The 18,444-nt window shown below is 35.6% G+C and overlaps 1 protein-coding gene across 4 annotated transcripts; it reads left to right on the plus strand.

Moving 5' to 3' along the window:
• The first annotated feature begins 1,718 nt into the window (after positions 1 to 1,718).
• Positions 1,719 to 18,433, plus strand: LOC111298218 (187-kDa microtubule-associated protein AIR9-like). 4 transcript variants are annotated; one of them, XM_089745670.1, is made up of 38 exons: positions 1,719 to 2,136; positions 2,671 to 3,482; positions 3,962 to 4,033; positions 4,582 to 4,647; positions 4,797 to 4,868; positions 4,963 to 5,028; positions 5,137 to 5,199; positions 5,306 to 5,371; positions 5,451 to 5,550; positions 5,718 to 5,819; positions 6,411 to 6,643; positions 6,785 to 6,899; positions 7,172 to 7,292; positions 7,397 to 7,572; positions 8,054 to 8,189; positions 8,716 to 8,816; positions 8,915 to 8,962; positions 9,568 to 9,752; positions 9,847 to 9,964; positions 10,149 to 10,276; positions 10,363 to 10,531; positions 11,521 to 11,639; positions 11,850 to 12,018; positions 12,160 to 12,244; positions 12,338 to 12,411; positions 12,497 to 12,616; positions 12,728 to 12,923; positions 13,016 to 13,137; positions 13,399 to 13,606; positions 13,921 to 13,994; positions 14,499 to 14,637; positions 14,868 to 15,049; positions 15,571 to 15,726; positions 16,228 to 16,359; positions 16,909 to 16,967; positions 17,412 to 17,444; positions 17,567 to 17,698; positions 18,003 to 18,433. In XM_089745670.1, exons 2-38 carry the CDS (start codon positions 2,691 to 2,693, stop codon positions 18,177 to 18,179), a joined length of 5,106 nt encoding a protein of 1,701 aa, XP_089601796.1. In that variant the 5' UTR covers positions 1,719 to 2,136; positions 2,671 to 2,690; the 3' UTR covers positions 18,180 to 18,433. The 4 variants fall into 4 exon arrangements, with proteins under 4 accessions (XP_089601796.1, XP_022748725.2, XP_022748727.2 ...); XM_022892990.2 differs by having other exon boundaries at positions 1,739 to 2,136; positions 8,054 to 8,210; XM_022892992.2 differs by having other exon boundaries at positions 1,774 to 2,136; positions 2,234 to 3,482.
• The last annotated feature ends 11 nt before the right edge of the window (positions 18,434 to 18,444 follow it).

The raw sequence follows: 18,444 nt of genomic DNA on the forward strand, positions 1-18,444 counted from the left end.
AGTTTGAAGAGTTCAAATCTGCAATGGAAAATCTGAAAAGCTGTCATCATGGGCTGGTTCCGATTACAGTGTATAAGGTCCTTGCCATGCTGGAACTTCCATGCCAAGAAGGGGAAAATTCAGAGGCAGGCTTGGTCGCAACAGAGAAACCAGAATCTAGCATCGCTCGAATTGACAAGTGTCTCTTATATGAAGAAATTGAATTCGATCAAATAATTGATTTACTCCAAGAGATAATTTTGCAATTCAGGTTTGTACTGATTACTTCAGGCCTTCCCAATGCAGAAGCACAGAATATGGAAAGTGAGGTGCTAGTTTCATATGAAAAAGCTCTTACACAATCCGAGGAGGCACTAAAAGAGATTGAACGAAAGATGAACATGCCAAAGTCCAAACTGGAAGAGCTCCCATCTGGGAAAGGCAAGATGATTAAGGAATTAATCTATATTAGCCCTCAGTGACAGACGTGTATGATGGAATCATGGTGTTGCTGCTTTCTATTAATTGCTCTGACAATGTTAGTTTTGTTTCTGTTTGGTATCTGGAATTTTCCTATGCTTGAATCTCAGTAGAGTTGAAATTGAGATGCATAGTTGCTGAAAACCAAAATTTGACTGTGAATTGAGGAGAAACATGGATTTCTTGAACTCCTATTTTTCTGCCCTCTTATCTGTTGATATCATCTTATATTTTGCAGTAGTACATGAAAGTTTATCCAGTATGAAGTGAAATGAAATCTACATTTGAAAAAAAAAAAATGTTGCTCTAAGTCTTTGAGCTTGAAACAAGAGAAATGGAGTGTGGATTGAATGCAATATGGTTTGTATGCTAACAGCCTAAAATCCCTCCTTAATAAGGTTCATGTGGGGATATCCCGATTAATTTTGTTGTTTTTTTTCCCTCTCATCAATGAAATGTCTGGTTATTTTAACATAACAGAAAGCAAACCATTATTTTTGTTACAAGGGTAGTTGCTATTAGATAACTTAAAACTAAAAGCAATAATAAAGTTGCTTTTTTGAGATCAGAATTCGAGTCTTGAAAATAACTTTTACTACATATTATAGACTTTCACCCCAACACTCACAAAGCGAAAAGTCTCGTGCATCAGGTTCACCCTATTTTATTTATAATCAATTTGTGCTCTTTACGTAAGAGATTAACGATGTGATTCGTAATATTACCCAAGATTGCCAGAGCAATGTTTTACTTTACGCTCATTAGGCTCAAGCGACAACAAATCAAGATCCAAGAATTTAGGATTGGGCTCGATTTATTGGTTAAAAATCAAGATCTAGTTGCCTCAACTTGAAGCAACAAAACCAATGTTGAGGCTCAATCTATCGGTTAGCCACTTTCCATCTGTCCGGAGCCCAACACTTAATTCCTCTTCCAGTAGTCCAATCCTGAATTAATTAAAAAAAAATCAAACTAAAATATTTCACAGGCGCCACAATGGCCTACAAATTCTGTCTTTTGCCCTTTTGATGACCGGTTTTTCTATTTTAGTTTTTTATTTTTTACTTTATTGTAAATAAAAAATTTCACCTAAAAAAAAAGAAATGTAAATTTTTTATTGTTATTTTTTTTATTATGTATTATCCCAAAAGAGATTCGAGTCAGAATCTGTAACGCAGGTGTGGCGCTGTGAGTGAACTCGCCAGAGTTTTCAAACAGTATTTTCCGCCATTTAAAAGTGGCGTCATCATTTAATCACTAGAAACAATTTTCAAAAAATAATTTTAATGACAACAAAACGAGACACTACTCTCTGTACTCCTCTTTTTCTATTTCTCTGAGCTTATTTTCTCCGACTCCTCTATTTCTCTTTGGCTCTCCTATGTTAGCTTTTTAGCTTTGCTTTTTGTGCCCCTTTTAAACTTCTTTTTTTTTTTAATTCTCTGCTAGAATCTACATTGTAATTTCCGTCTAAAACTGTTTCAGTTGCCGCACTTCTCTCTCTCTCTCTCTCTCTCTCTCTCTCTCTCTCTCTCTCTTTTTAACTCTCTCCCCCTCAGATCGAGTAAAAGCACTTAAATCTTAGCTAAAGAACTTGCAGTTTGTGCTAGATCCAGGCATGATCTTTCTCCTCATATAATTCTCGTACCTCAACTTATCTGCTGAACCTTGCTCTTTGTAAGTCCCTTTTTCGTTTTTTTATTTTTTAAGGTTATTTTTAAATTCTTTTGGCCTAATGTGTTTCGTTTTGGTGCCATTCTTACTCTTTTGGTAGCTAAGGAAGGTGATTGAAGTGGGAAGGAGAAAAGAGCTCCCATTTTTGTTTTGTTTTATTTTTGTATTCGGTTTGGTTTCAAAGGACCGAAAGAGACGCCTTAACTTAAGCGTTGGTTGCAGTGAGTGAGCATTATGAATGTTTACAGCCTTGTTTTCTTTTTAACCATGTTTTGTCGGTCACCAACCGAGGCACAATCACCTCTCATATTATAATGAAAACGATGTATTATAAGGAATTAACTTATTATGAAGCTACAGGAAATTAGCTTATTTTGGTTAAGGAAGCTCAATTAAGATTAAGGAGCCCCAATTTTATTGTAAGCTTTTGCCTTTTGGTATTTCTTAAACCGACAACAAAGTGGGAAAGTTTCAGTTTTGGGTTTGTTGATTAGTACTTTCATGGGGTTGCATGAAACATTTGTTTCTGATTGCTAGGACTAGTGTTGTAGCTTAAAATGGAGGACCCCGGAGCACAACCTGGTGAGGATCCGGTGGTAAAGCCCCTACATTTGGAGAACCCGTTTGCAGAAAGTCGAGCAGAAAGTCTGAAAAAGGTTACTAAATCTGGGAAATCTAGTGAAGCAGCAAAGTCAAAAGTCTCGACACCGGCCAGATCAACTGTATCTTCTTCATTGCGAGCATATATTTCTGTTGCGGTGACAAGAAGAAACAGCACAGGGGGCGTGCCTGAGAAGTCATTAGCCACTAGTGCAAGACAGCAAAACAATGCTGGTATCCTTGCAGGCAAGAAACCCTCCACACCCAGCACTCCTTCGGCTACCGAGTTAGTTAGGCGATCCTTACCAGAAGTCAGAAGAAGTTCACCGTCTTCAGTGACAACAAAACCCACATTCCGAGCAAACCTTTCAGAGACTAGGAAGTCGGTTCCAGTGTCACCGGTGGGTCGCAGTTTAAGTACATCGACTGCATCTGACACAATCATACAAAAAACTGTGAGAAAGTCCGCTGTAAAGCCAGCACTATCAGCATCCTCTTCTTTGAAAAAGATTACTTCTTCACCACTGGACAGCACTGCCAGTAGCACAAGTAGAAAGACAATCTCAAAGGTTTCTTCTCCAACCACTCGATTACCTACAGTACCCAGTGGTTTAAGATCCCGGTCTTTGTCATCATCTCTGGGTAGGAATTCTAATTTATCTGGGCGGAAGAAAGCAGTGAACCCAGAAAGTAGAGATTCACGTTTCATTGTTCTTCCACAGGTGGAGATTAAAGCTGGTGACGATGTGGTAAGAATATTTGTCACACCAGAGCATGTGTGAAGTTATGCATCAATATTTTTAATACTTCTGGACCTACCTAGTCTGCTTTCTAGGATTTGTTGGTCTCTACATTAATGATGTAAATGAAGAACCTAATGTGTCTGTGATATTGCTTTTTCTGTTGATTTCGACATGAACACTTCACAATTGGGTTGTGTTGCGGCATACTGTAAGTTTGTTTCCATTTGCAAAAATAGATAAAATTATCCTTGATATGCTCTTGGAACTACCTAGTCTGCTTTGTAAGATCTATCTGAACGTGACCATTATAAGAATGATTGTAGTAAGAAAAGCTTGTCATTCATCAACTATGTTTCCTGGACATAATTTTTCTGCTGATTTCCTCATGCATGAACACTTGCATTTTAATAACTCCGCATCAAATGTCATTTTTCTTTTGGCTAAGCTTCTATTTGATACAGTTTGTTTCCCCATTGTGTTATCAGAGATTGGATCTTAGGGGCCATAGAGTGCACAAGCTCAATGCTAGTGGCTTGAACTTATCACAAAATTTAGAGGTAAACTATTTCTTGTATCATACATTCTAATATAAATACGTCTCATCTTATTTGAAAATTTTGTATTTATGTCATTTAATTCTTTACCATATCAGAATATTTCCTTTTTTTTTTTCACATGTAAAAGCCCTCTGGAACTTCCATATATTTAAGGTCTAATAAGAGACTTGGCACTTTTGTTTCTGCTGTATGACTTCTATGTGTTGTTCTGGTGTTTGGGTATTTTCCATTTTTAGGTCCAATTTGTTGGGAACTTGACATGCAAACTCCTCAACGTAGAGTTAGAGAGCCTGGATTTTGAATTTATTATTAATGTTTTAATAAATTTTTATTCCTACAGCTTTGTATAACTGTAACGCATGTTTGCTGATAATTACTAACTAGAAATAAGTTTGAAATGGGGATAAGGGAACTTAGGAACTGAAGTGAAAACAGTCTCATATTTGCTGTTCATATTGGTTGGACTTGGATGATATTAGAATATTAGTTGAGAAGTTTTCCTGAATTTTCTATTATTGTTCCTTCTACTAATTCTTTTATTTTGGCAGTTTGTTTATTTGAGAGACAATCTCTTATCAACACTGGAAGGGGTTGAGATATTGACACGAGTGAAGGTTTGTTAATTTGTGAATTGCACGTTTTTGTCTCTCATGCGCATAAAAACACACCTGTTGATAAGAGATTTAGACTAAGTTGTGAATTACACTCGCAAATTTATATTTATGAATAACTTGGAAATTGATTTAGACGAAATTCTTTCCAGGTTCTTGATTTGAGCTTTAATGATTTTAAAGGGCCTGGATTTGAACCTCTTGAGAGTTGCAAAGCCCTACAGGTTTGGCTCTCTTGCATACTTATTTCTTGAATGCCAGGAGCAAATGTTGGTGTACTCCATGCTTAAGGTCCTAATGTATTTATTGCTTTTTTAGCAATTATATCTTGCTGGGAATCAACTCACTTCACTTGTAAGTTTACCTCAGCTTCCTAACTTGGAGGTGAGCTCTTAAAGTATAATCTATTTCGATGATCATGTTTCATGGTTTACATTTTATTACGGCCTTCTAAATATTTGCACATTTTTTTGTTGTTCCTTTTTCCTCTAGTTTCTCTCTGTTGCTCAAAACAAGTTGAAGTCTCTTTCAATGGCAAGTCAACCTCGACTACAGGTTCGTTTTCTGTTTTAATTGTTTGCTTATTATTCGTTTGCTTCATAATGATTTGATAGTTTATGGTATACTGTTGATGTAATTTGTTTCATATTTTCCTGCACAGGTTTTAGCTGCAAGCAAAAACAGAATATCAACTCTAAAGGGTTTTCCTTATCTTCCTGTTCTTGAGGTTAGTTAGTGCCATGAGTTTGTAATATAAATTGGCATAACTACATCACATTCTGTTTTCTAATTGTGCTGTGGTGCAGCATTTGCGAGTGGAGGAGAACGCTATACTTAAAATGCCTCATCTGGAAGCAGCTTCCATCTTGCTTGTTGGACCTACCATGAAGAAATTTAATGATAGAGGTACTATTACTTTTGTTATATTTATATATTGGTTTAGGAAACTCGAGAGTGTTTTTTTGTTCTATGCATTTACTATTTCTAAGCCAGAGAGAGTCTTTGTTTTTGACTATCTACAAGTTAGTTTGTTTCAATGTTCCCTTTGGGATTAATGTTAGATATTCTCATAGATCTTTCCCGAGATGAGCTGGCACTTGCAAAGCGTTATCCTGCACATACAGCTTTGTGCCTTAGGGAAGGTTGGGAGTTTTGCCGTCCAGAGAAAGCGGCAGGTTTGTATTTTGTAATATACTCCCTATTACCATTTGCTATGCAAATTATTGCTAATAGCCGTACTTTCAATAGTATTTTGAGCTTGCATTTCATTTTTAGTACAGTTAACAGTTTACATAATTCATTGAGTATATGATGCTTAGTAGTTTTGGGAGAAGTTTCAGTGCATATATGCCACTTTGTGGACATAGGGTGAATATGATTTACAAATGTAGTAGCATGATATTCATGCCATTCTAGTAATAGGTACATATGGCAGTAAACAAGGGGGAGGGAGGGAGATGTACTTGTGAAAGCATGCTTCTCTGATTTTTTTTATGTTGTTACAGCAGTAACAGAAAAGGGATAAAGATAAAGTTGGGCCTTGGAATGTTTTAAGTTATCCTAACATTTTATATTCATTGTGTGCTTAACTTTTCGCTTGTTAATTCATCTGAAACCATTTGTGGCACATGGGCTGAGTTTAGGATTGCTGGATATAACTCATTATTCTGCATGGGAAGGGAGGGGGGAGGTAAATTCATGTAAAAATCATTTATACATGGCTTCCTATAGAACTTGCGTATTTTAATGTATGGTTTTGTGAGCAGACTCAACATTTCAATTCCTGTTTGAGCAATGGAAGGATCATTTTCCTCCCGGTTATCTGCTTAAAGAAGCCTCCATTGACAAACCTTTTGAAGAGGATGCTTGTTGCTGCCACATTGTTTTTGTTCAGGAAAGCACACTGAGCATCGATCCAGATATAATCTTAACGTATAAATGGTTTCTGGGAGAGAGAGCACTTTCAAATTTCACTGCTATTCCTGATGCCAATGCGGAGGTAACTGATTCTTGCTAAACTGTTACTTGTGCTTTAATCTTTTTTGGCCAATTAATACTTCTATCTTATGCCTTACAATGACATCTTTTTCTTTATTATTTTGTTGGGCTAAATTATATCACTGTATCATGTGATATTTAGGTTTACTGGCCTAAACATGAAGACATAGATAAAATTTTGAAAGTGGAATGTACTCCAGTTTTAGGGCAAACCGAATATCCTCCAATTTTTGCCATATCGTCTCCAGTTGCACGAGGTATATCCTATGCCCTGTTGTTATTAGGTGTTCCTTATCTGTTTGGCATTTAGCTTTCTAACCCATGTCAGGATGATTATGATTTTTAAATTGTAGTTATTGGTTCACATCAAAACCACAATTTGCTTCTTTGTTTTGCAATATGCCTCTGTGCATGTGCATGTCTGTGGATTTATATGCATATACACAAACACAGTCAGTGTATTTCTTCACTTTGTACAAATCAATCTTATCTTCTCCACTTTTAAAGCTTGCTTCTCTGCCTTGTGAAGGGAATGGAATTCCAAAGGTTGTAAACCTTGAATTGCACGGGGAACTGGTGGAAGGTAATGTAATCAAGGGTCATGCTAAGGTTGCATGGTGTGGTGGGACCCCTGGGAAGGGTGTTGCTAGGTAAGAATGCATCTTAAAGTGGTTTCAGGACTTGTTAGTATTGATACACGTACATGCTTGCTTGTGAAATTTGTTTTAAATCAACATTATGGATAACTCTTCAGCTGGTTAAGGAGAAGGTGGAACAGCAGCCCGGTGGTGATTGTTGGAGCAGAGGATGAAGAGTATCGATTGACCATAGATGACATTGACTCCAGTTTGGTCTTTATGTATACTCCAGTCACAGAAGAAGGTGCCAAAGGGGAGCCTCAATATAAGCATACAGATTTTGTAAAAGCAGGTATGTGGTAAAAACTCTATATATCTTGTTTTACCAAGTTCCAGCTTTGATTTAATTTAATTTTGTTTCTTAAATACATTATTAAAGTTGTTTGGTGGTCTCATTTTTAAATTTATGCTTTTGTTTTCTAATGCAGATAACTTATTTCGATAGCAGTTGTATGTGATTCCAGTAGCAGTTTGGATTTGTATTGCCTGATTCACATTGTTGTATGCATGCTGCACATTATGCTTTGTTATGGCATTGTTCAAAAGACATAATATGTCTTATCAAAGTCTTGGCATCTCTGTGACTAGAATTAGGTTTGCATTTCTGTTGACTCTGCTTATCTATTCCTTTGTTTTTATAATTCAACAAAGGGATTCTAAGTTGTGGACTTCATTAGATGTTATTGGGAGCATTTGCCCTACTGTTCCTCTTCTTTGGTGCTTTGCTTTTCTTTTCCAATTCTAATTTTAAATGATTATAATCATGCTGGCAGCTCCTCCATCCGTCAGTAATGTCCAAATTATTGGAGATGCTGTAGAAGGAACTGTCATCAGAGGAGTTGGCAATTACTTTGGAGGAAGAGAGGGTCCCAGCAAGTTTGAGTGGTTATGTGAGAATAAGGAGACAGGGTTAGTACAATTTTACAATGCGTACGTAAGAGCACAAGTAAAGAAAATCCTTCTCTTATGTTGTTTAAAAGTTCAAGTTAATCTAATTCTGTGTACAGACAGTTCATTTCAGTTTTCTTTCTCTTTCTCCCTTTATATTTATTATGGGCAATCCTCTAACACATGCAGACTCTTTTTTCTATTTTGTATGTATAACTTATGAAGACTTCTTTATCTTGATGGCTGGTGTCATTTTACATGATTGTTTCTGAAGACTTCCGTCTATCTTCATACTCAATATAACTTTTGTACAGTTTGTTATGTTGCCTTATTTTCATACAGTTTTATGCTCACTTGGGTTCTTTTATGTTTGTGCGTGAGTATACGTTCTACTTTATAAATATACCTTGGGCTTATTTTGATGATTGCATTATTTTCATAAAATTATGTCTAGAGACTTGCACAACTTTATTTTCATACAGTTTTCTTACATTACCTTACTTTAGTTGAGTTCTTCACACATCCTTTTACTGCAATATGTTGACAGAGACTTCTTGTTGGTGACAAGTGGTACATCTGAGTATACTTTGACCAAAGAAGATGTTGGGCGACGCTTGGCTTTCAAATATATACCTATAAACTTCAAGGGTTTGTTCACATCCCCCTTGTTTGAAGTTTTACATGCTTGTTTATCATCAAGCAACTTGTAAATCATATGGTAATGTGGTGGTATTCACATTTTTCAGGACAGGGAGGGGAATCCGTGTCAATAGTCTCTGGAACAGTGAGGAAACGTATGCTCATTTCTGTCGATATTTCAGGGTTATGTTTATTTTATCATTATTGTTTATCAAACTGGTAGTAGACCCATGACTATAAAGTTTGGTAAGTAAGTAAACTGATATCATAATGATTTAATTTTATTTTTATGGGCAACTCTCAGGTTGCTTTTAGAGTAAATTATTATCCTCTTTATCATGCATAACCTGTGAAAAAAATAAGAGTCTGCTGCAACCAGTGGCTGACTTCTCTATTATCATTACTCTAAAGGACAATTGTAGTGCTACTTCTATCTAATATTTTATGGAATTTCACTTGTGTATGATTTTAGACTTGTTGAATGTTACCTTAAAATAATTATTTTTAAATTTATACGTTGAGCTATTTTATCTGCTTATACTGATTGCAAACTATTCTTATGTTCCCAGTTTGTTTATCATTTATGCTCTACTATCTATGCATATGATATTACCACTTGGGATGACTAATATTAGCTATGATATCAAGGTTTCGGTCCTTGTTTGTCATCCTTATAGATGAGGATTTATTCGTAGTCAATATGATTGCTTTCTTGTTATTAATTTCTTTTATTTTGAGGCCTTATTTTTAAAATTTCCAGCTCCTCCAAAAGTAACAAATGTTAAGATAATTGGTGATTTGAGGGAGAACAGTAAGGTTACTGTTACTGGTACTGTCACTGGAGGTACTGAAGGTTCAAGCAGAGTTCAGTGGTTTAAGACGACTTCTTTGACACTCAATGGTGAGAATGACCTTCAAGCTATGAGCACGTCCAAGGTTGCCAAGGTTGGTGGTAATTAAAGCATCTGCACATGAAGTCTCTCATCCTCTCATTTTATACTTGATGCAAACTTTTAGTTGAGCTTTGACCATTTTTCAGGCATTCCGCATACCTTTAGGAGCGGTTGGCTATTATATTGTTGCAAAGTATACTCCGATGACTCCTGATGGTGAATCTGGTGAACCAGTATATGTTATATCAGAAAGAGCAGTGGAGAGTAAGTAATTTTTTTCCTGTTTCTGTACTTATTATGTTGGATTTTAGTGGAAGGGAATAATAAGCATGGGAAGGTTAGTTAACTATTAACGTTTGATTCTTTGATCTCAACCTTTTTTCCTTTTGGTTTCCACAATTCACTTATATGATTGATGTACATGTCTATATACTTTTGATCTGTGCAGCTCTTCCCCCTAGCCTAAATTTCTTATCTATCACGGGTGATTATACTGAAGGCAGTATACTGACTGCATCATATGGCTACATAGGGGGTCATGAAGGGAAAAGTATTTACAATTGGTACCTCCATGAGGTATACATTTCTGTTACCTAGAGTTCTCATATGGTTTTGTTAACTGAGTTTTGCTCTTACTAACTTATATGTTCTTGGAATTGTAGGTTGAAAATGACACTGCTACTCTGATTCATGAGGTTTCAGGGCTTCTTCAGTATCATGTAACCAAAGATGCAATTGGTAAATTTATCTCCTTTCAGTGTACCCCAATGCGTGATGATGGAATATTAGGTGAGCCAAGAACTTGCATGGGACAGGAACGTGTTTGTCCTGGTAACTTTTTATCTTTTATCTCAACATTTTTTTTAAAATTTAAGAGTATAATTATAGTTTATTGCATCCTTTCTTCCTCCAACATGTTAAATTTAACTAATTGGACTTTTGTAGAGGAATTGGGATAAGTAGCTTTAATCATTTACTTTATTGGAGAATGAAGAGCAATTGTTGAATTGGAGAAAGTAACACTCAAGATAAGTTTGTTATTTAGGACCATAAGATTTGTCTTGTTTTACTCGGTTTCATCTACTTGATGGCTTTGTGCTTCTTCTGGTGATAGGTTCTAGACTGTATTAGATTGATTCAAACGAGCATTTTAAATGTATTTACCATTTTAATTTATTGATTTCTTCTGAAATCCATTATAAGTTACTTCTCTCTAATTTAGTTTGTTTTGGAAGCTTACTGTTATGCTAAAAAAATAACTTTATTTATTATAAAGGATGCATGAAGAAATTTGTATTTGATAAAATGTGGTGCTTTTACTATCAATCATGCGATTCTTAAAATATGCTTGTCTGTGCCAAGCTCCGACCTGGGGGTATTCTTGGAAAGGCAAGAAAGGGAAAAGAGCGGTTAGATGCAAAGGCGGGGAGTGTTCCCTGCGTTTGCATTCCGACGCGCAAGTCATAGATCAGAATAAGGGAGGTCGGAAGGAGAGAAAAGTAAGGAATTAGAATAAGATGGAACTTGGAGTGATAGTACCTAGATGTCCATATTTATAGCTAGGAGGCGAGGGACCTATGGGGGACAACAGTGACGTGGCTGAGCTGATGTGGCACTGAACATGTCAGTCAGGTTGGCCCAAATGTCTGAAATGCCCCTGTCAGTCAGGTTTGCAATTTAATGGAGTGGTCTTTTTTTTTTTTTTCTCCTGTTGCTTGTTTTTTGCTGCTTCTAAAGGAGAATTTATTTGTTTTAACCATGGTTGTTAAATTTGGAACAACTGAATTTGATTCTTATACACAGTGCTTCTTGATGACCAGGAAGCCCTAGATTGCTTGCTCTGCAGATAGTTGGAGATGCTGTTGAAGGAACTATTTTGAGTGTTGACAAAAAGTACTGGGGTGGTGAGGAGGGAGATTCAGTTTTTCACTGGTTTCGGGTAATTATTTGACTCTGTTTTTCTGTAAACTTTCTATCTACTTACTCTGATGCAGTATCCATGAAACATTGCCTGTAAAGCACATGAATTATATAACTGGCATTCTAAGCTGAAATAGATGTAATTTTATTTGACTTCTTTCATGTTTTTGTGTTGTAGAATTTTATTTGCTCTTTCTGTGATTTATTAATCGAGAATTTGTATCTGCAGACTAGTTCAGATGGTTCGCAATGTGAGATTAGGGGTGCCAGTTCCACATTATATATGCTGTCAGTGGATGATATCAGCTTCTTTATTTCACTCTCATGTGAGCCAGTGAGAAGTGATCGGGTTTGTGGTCCCATTGTTCTTTCCGAACAAATTGGACCTATAGTAGCTGGTATAGAGTTAACTTTCTGAGATATTTCTAAAACATTCTTTTGCTGTTTTTGTTTATTGATTTGTTTACCTTATAGTTTCCAAGATTTCAGCCATTAATAATGGACATAGATGTAATCTGGAAATTAAATTTGAAATGTAGGTCTCCCTACTTGTCAGTCTTTGGAGTTTCTCGGATCAATGATGGAGGGACAGCGTTTGAGCTTCATTGCTTCATATATTGGAGGGTGAGCTCTTGTTGAAATGGATGAGGGCTGATTCTTGTATCCTACTTGTAATAATCAGACATTGTTGAAGTGAATTCCTTGTTCATGATTCAGGGAGAGGGGAGATTGTTTCCATGAATGGTTTAGAGTGAAAAACAACCGGGTCAAGGAGAAATTAAGTATTGATGGTGAGTTTTGTTATTGAATGTTAATTTAAATTTTCTGGATAGCCATTAGGTGATACAAGGGCAAAATTCTTGCATATCTTCACAGAGTATCTGGATTTAAATCTTGATGATGTGGGAAAAAGAATTGAACTTGTTTACATTCCCGTGCGCAAAGATGGAGTCAAAGGGAATCCTAGGAGCATAATATCTGATGAAATTTCTCCTGGTGAGTTGTACAGCTCATTATTGATTTTTTTTTTTTTTGTCTTTTTTTTTAATTTGGACACTTGATACCATGCTTGTTCCCCTTACCGCACCCAAAATTTTCTTGCATCAGCCAATCCAGTGGGTTTGGACCTTGTCATTCGTGATTGCCATGAGAACCAGGAGGCCATCCCACAGAAAACATATTTTGGTGGACAGGAAGGTGTTGGAGTGTATACTTGGTATAGAACAAGGACTAAGCTGGATGAGTTGGCATGGACAGATATATCTAGTACTTCTGAAGATGTTGATATGTGTTGTCAAACATTGTAAGTTTTAATATCATGTGATAGGTTCCTGGATTTCTGAATTCATTTTGCATCTGTAAATGAACATTTGTTAATATCTGCTACTTTGGCAGCTCGTATACCCCATCACTTGAAGATGTGGGTGCTTATTTATCATTACATTGGCTACCTACTCGTGTTGATGGCAGATCTGGAAAGCCATTAGTTGCAATTTCCAACTCACCAGTTATCCCAGGTATATCGTGATTCTTCATTTATACTTTATATATTTTTGCTCCATTGTGAATAACATTCATCTGCTAACCAAAGTCTTTACTAAGCATTATCTTGTCATGGTCAACCTTTTGTTTTCTGGTATCCATAATGATATTCATGGTTTTAAGCCTTTTTATTGAGCTTGAATGGTTTTGAGTGTTCATATTATGTTAATGCTGCATTTGTTATTACTTTTGAATCATTTTTCTTTTGATGGCATTCAATGTGAATAATATTACAGCACATCCAGTCGTCTCTAGTGTTCGCGTGGAGAAGCTGGCTTCAGGGATATATTCTGGTGAGGGAGAATATTCTGGTGGATATGAGGGATCAAGTCTCTTTTGTTGGTATAGAGAAACTAATGATGGAACAATCATTCACATCAATGGGGCTAACTCTAAAACTTATGAGGTCACTTATGCAGATTATAACAGCCGTTTGTTGTTTGGGTGAGTGTTCCATTATACTCCTTTTATTTGGGAGGTTAGATATTCTCTTAAAAAAGTATTAATTATGTTGTCCTTACAAATAATTTTCCTGAAACCTGATATATGGTGCTGTGTTTAACTTAAAAGTTACTGCTTATTGTCTTGTTTGTTTCTATTAGAAATTTGTTGAATGTTAAAAGGATACATATGGAGTTTTCTTTTATATAGAAAATAGTGATTGACCCTCGTAAAATTTTATCTCCAAAGCTTAGAAGCCTTGTTGCTTAAATTTTAGCTGTATTTATTCATTTTAAGCTGTTAAATGCTTCTCTTAGGTACACACCTGTTCGTTCAGATTCAGTTGTTGGAGAACTTAGGCTGTCTGAACCAACTGAAATTGTTCTCCCCGGTAAGTGAAATATTTGCCTTTGTTTTAGGGGAAGGGAAGCATTATTTGAAATAGAGATTTTCTGTATAGGGCATGAATATATGGAATTCCTATCTCATTGAGAAGATTTTTAGAATTTCATCATTTGTTTGTTATAGATTCTCTTCTACCTGTGTCTCCTGTACCATCCAGTCTAGATCTGCTGCCCTTATTGCCCTTGAATATTTCTGCTTCGATTATGTGAGTTATAATTGAAGCCCGTTTATTGAGGCCTGAACTTGACAAGTTACCCTACTTGTTTCATTAAACTAAGTTATAGATGTCAATCAGCAACCAATTGATGCTAGCACTTTTTATATGAGGGAAAGAATTACCAGTGGAGTGTAGAATGTGTATCCAATCCTCCTCCACCCTCCTCTAGCACTTGAACACATCCTAATTGATGCTAAGTACAAGATATTTATTTATTTTTGTAACGTGAAATACATTATTTTGATTTGAACTGGAAAAATTCCCGCCTTTCAGAGCTTCCAATGGTAGAGATGCTTGCTCTCACTGGAAAGGCAATAGAAGGTGATATACTAACTGCTGTTGAAGTGATTCCAAAAAGTGAAATCCAACAGTGTGTTTGGAGCAAGTACAAGAAAGATGTCCGCTACCAATGGTATTGTTCACATCATATTTGATCTTGTTAACATTCTAAAGCAATCAATATTGCTTTAAAGTCTCCTAATCTTATTGTTTCTATGAAAATTTAACTTGAAGCTGAATCATGAAGGGAATCAATTTGAAGAATAAAAAAGCTTTGAGCACGCAGGAAAATCCTTTTTTGTTTTCTCATACCTGCAATTGTTATTTCATTTTGTTTTAAATGTGACGTAAGGGATCCTGCAGGTTCTTTTCATCAGAAACAGGAGATGGAAAATCTTTAGAGCCTTTACCTTCACAATGCTCCTGCTCTTTCAAAGTTCGGTTTGAGGACATTGGTAGATGCCTAAAATGTGAATGTATTGTGACGGATGTGTTTGGAAGGTCAAGTGCACCAGCATATGCTGTGACTGCTCCTGTATTGCCAGGTTTTTTGCATTTCACATTCACTCATTTTATTCACTCTAAAGGAAATTTTCTCTTGCTTAACCAATTAATTTGGTTATAGCTCATTCAATTATTTATCTTCATTTTTGGAATGAGACAGTTGTTAAGATAGAATTGTCTTGAGTTTGTTAGAGTAATTACTTTTATGTGAGCTGCTCACAATGACCAAAAGTTGATGGGTAACATTCATTTAAAGTTAATATAGATTCCAGTTCTCAATTGGGATAAAACTCCTGTTGCACAATCTTTAGGTGTAAAACAGGTGCTTGACTCACTGGAGGGAGGAGGAAGTTGTAGGAATAAGTTAATAAAGATTGAAGATATCAAATACTACCATATATAAAAATTATGGTAGGAATAAGTTAATAAAGATTGAAGATATCAAACACTACCATATATAAGAATTATGATTAGTTCTGTTGTTTTTTATATTAAGAATCATTTATTAATTTATTCTTTTCATCTGTTCTTTATTGGATACTGAAGGACTCTTTATCTTCAGGGATTCCTAGAATTGATAAGCTAGAGATTGAAGGGAGGGGCTTTCACACCAATTTATATGCTGTACGTGGCACTTATACTGGAGGAAAAGAAGGAAAAAGTAAAATTCAGTGGCTTAGGTCAATGGTTGGCAGTCCTGACCTTATCTCCATACCAGGTATTCTATATCCTTGGGTCTGCTAAAGATTTTAGATGTTTACATGCTTGGTTGGTTGAAATTTCCAATCATTGGATGCCAGCAGAATCTATTTTTTGCCCTTGTTTCTAGTCAAAAGTCGAGAATATAATTTTTTACTAGGAAACTTTTATTTTTGCAGCAGAGACTTATGATAACCTCTTAAATTAGGGTTAAAATCAGCAATGCAGGTGAAACATAATCAAAGCAACCCTGAATTAGTTTTTAAATTTGATGTTAGTATATCAATCAGAACACCAACTGCTTTGGAGACTTTTGTTTTCAATGTTATATAATCGGGGTTCAGTGAGTGAGGGATACCCTGATTGCAGTTCAAAGAGCTACTTTTGATTTTGTTTTATAGGAAGTTGCAGAAAAAAAAAAAGAATTTACTGCCTGGCTATGTGCTGACAACTTTAAAGCAGGATGTCAAGTTTCCAATCCTTTTATATATTTGTTCTGAAAGATTGTCTGATCCTGCAGGTAAAACGGGGAGGATGTATGAAGCTAATGTTGATGATGTCGGGTACAGGTTGGTTGCTATTTATACACCAATAAGAGAGGATGGCATTGAGGGGCAACCTATCTCTGCATCAACAGAACCAATTGCAGTTGGTAATTCTGAAGCTCTCTTCCTGCTTTTTCAACCAATAAGTATTACCAGTGTTAATGTTGTAAACTACCCATCACCATTCACCACCCCCCCCCCCAAAAAAAAAAAAAGTTAAATGAACAGCTTTTCAGTAATATGTAGCATACAATCAAATAGAAACCTAGATTTAGCTTGATCTTTGTCCAGCTTTAAAATTGTTTTTAAAGCATAATTCTATATTATTTTGTGCAACATATATTATGCAGATAAAAATGCTTAATTTAAAAATGTGTTTAAAGGTTTTTTGTTGTGAATTTTCTTTTCTGTTTAAATTAACATGTTGAGTGGTAACCTTTTTTTTTTAATTCATGGAAGTTTTCATCGCATTCTACTTGGGCAAATTAACCTTATGTGGCTTGATTGAGCACTGCCCGGAGATGGGTTTAGTTGGTGTTAGATAACTTTTCAGACTTTCCTTCTTAGTATTTAGAACTATTGGACAATTTTTCTTCATCTTTACCGTATTTTATGTGTCTATGCTTTTGTTTATTTGGGCATTGTCTAAATTGCAGAGCCTGATGTTTATAAAGAAGTGAAACAGAAGCTTGATCTTGCATCTGTGAAGTTTGAGGTGAGATTATATTCCTTGTTTTCTAATGTTGTGTATTTCTTTTCACCATGGTAACTATTTTTTAACCCGCTTGTGTCGTGGTATTGATGCATCTTTCAAAATTTGTTACTATGAAGATATAAGTACACGATCTTCCTTATTTAACTTCAAAAGTCACAAGAATAATTTAGGACATTCCTTGCTATGAATTTTGTGAAGCTCCAAACAAATGCTTTTATTTATTTATTTATTTTTAGATAGCTGTTATGTAAATTTTAGAAAAGTTTGATAATTACTACAAACCAAATAAAGGAGATGAAAATAGGGAATTAACTGGAAATATACCACAGAAATAATCAAAGTGAAAAAAAAACTTAAAGACAATGTGACTTGACAGATGGACTGGCAGAGTTTGTTTATACTTTTCAATTTCGTAGACTTACAGCTTCAAAATCTATGGAACAGGTATTATGTGACAAGGACCGCAATCCAAAAAAGGTTCTTATTTCATATTCTCTTTTTGCATTCATATATATATATATATATATATATATATATATATATGCTTATTCTATTTCAGAAAGAAAAAAATGATCTATTTTATCATTATTATTTTGCAGGTTCTAGGAGAAGGGTGTCTTGAGAGAAGAATCCTCGAAATTAATAGAAAACGAATCAAGGTTGTGAAGCCAGGTTCAAAGACTTCTTTTCCTACTACTGAAATACGTGGAAGCTATGCTCCTCCTTTTCATGTAAGTTTGTTTCTTTATAGAGCTAATTTTATATCTGTTGGACTGTGCAATCCATAGTTGTTCTCCTCTAGTTGGTCCATTAAATTATAGGATTATATGAGTTTTTAAATCTATTTAAGGACCTCCAGCATTTCTGAAAAAAAGAAACAAAAGAAACTTCTTTTGAAGGGTGGGAGAAAAGATTCCGGGGCTGTTAAGCATGGGGTACTGAAATTTTAGACGATTCAATGTGTTTCAGCATTGTATGCCATTCTTCTCCAAGTTCATTATTTTTCATAAAATCTAAGGGTGCAAGTTGTGGCAGGTGGAGCTTTTTGGTAATGACCAACGTCGACTTAGAATTGTGGTGGACAGCGAGAATGAAGTAGACCTCATGGTGCATTCACGACACCCCAGGGATGTTATTGTCCTTGTGATCCGTGGTCTTGCTCAGCGGTTTAATAGTACATCCCTCAATTCTCTCCTCAAGATAGACACATAAATTTGGTCAGAAAATGTAAACGCATCAAAAAGCATTCGACTCTAGGCTTTTCGCTCTGTGATTTCTCTCACCAAAGGTTTTTTCTTTTCTTCTTTCCCTTTCTTCCCACAATTTTTTTTCTCATTTTTATAGGTGTCAATATTGCCCTCTTAATGGTTTTTTTGCGTGTAAGCAATATTGTGCTGCGTTCCTTGTTCAAAACATGGGCGAAGGTGGTATTTCATTTATTATATATATCATAATTTGAATGATAATCTATTGGCTG

Source organism: Durio zibethinus, chromosome 16 (genome assembly GCF_047325235.1).
Source record: "Durio zibethinus cultivar Kanyao isolate XHJ-2024 chromosome 16, ASM4732523v1, whole genome shotgun sequence".
NCBI classification, from domain to species: Eukaryota; Viridiplantae; Streptophyta; class Magnoliopsida; order Malvales; family Malvaceae; genus Durio; species Durio zibethinus.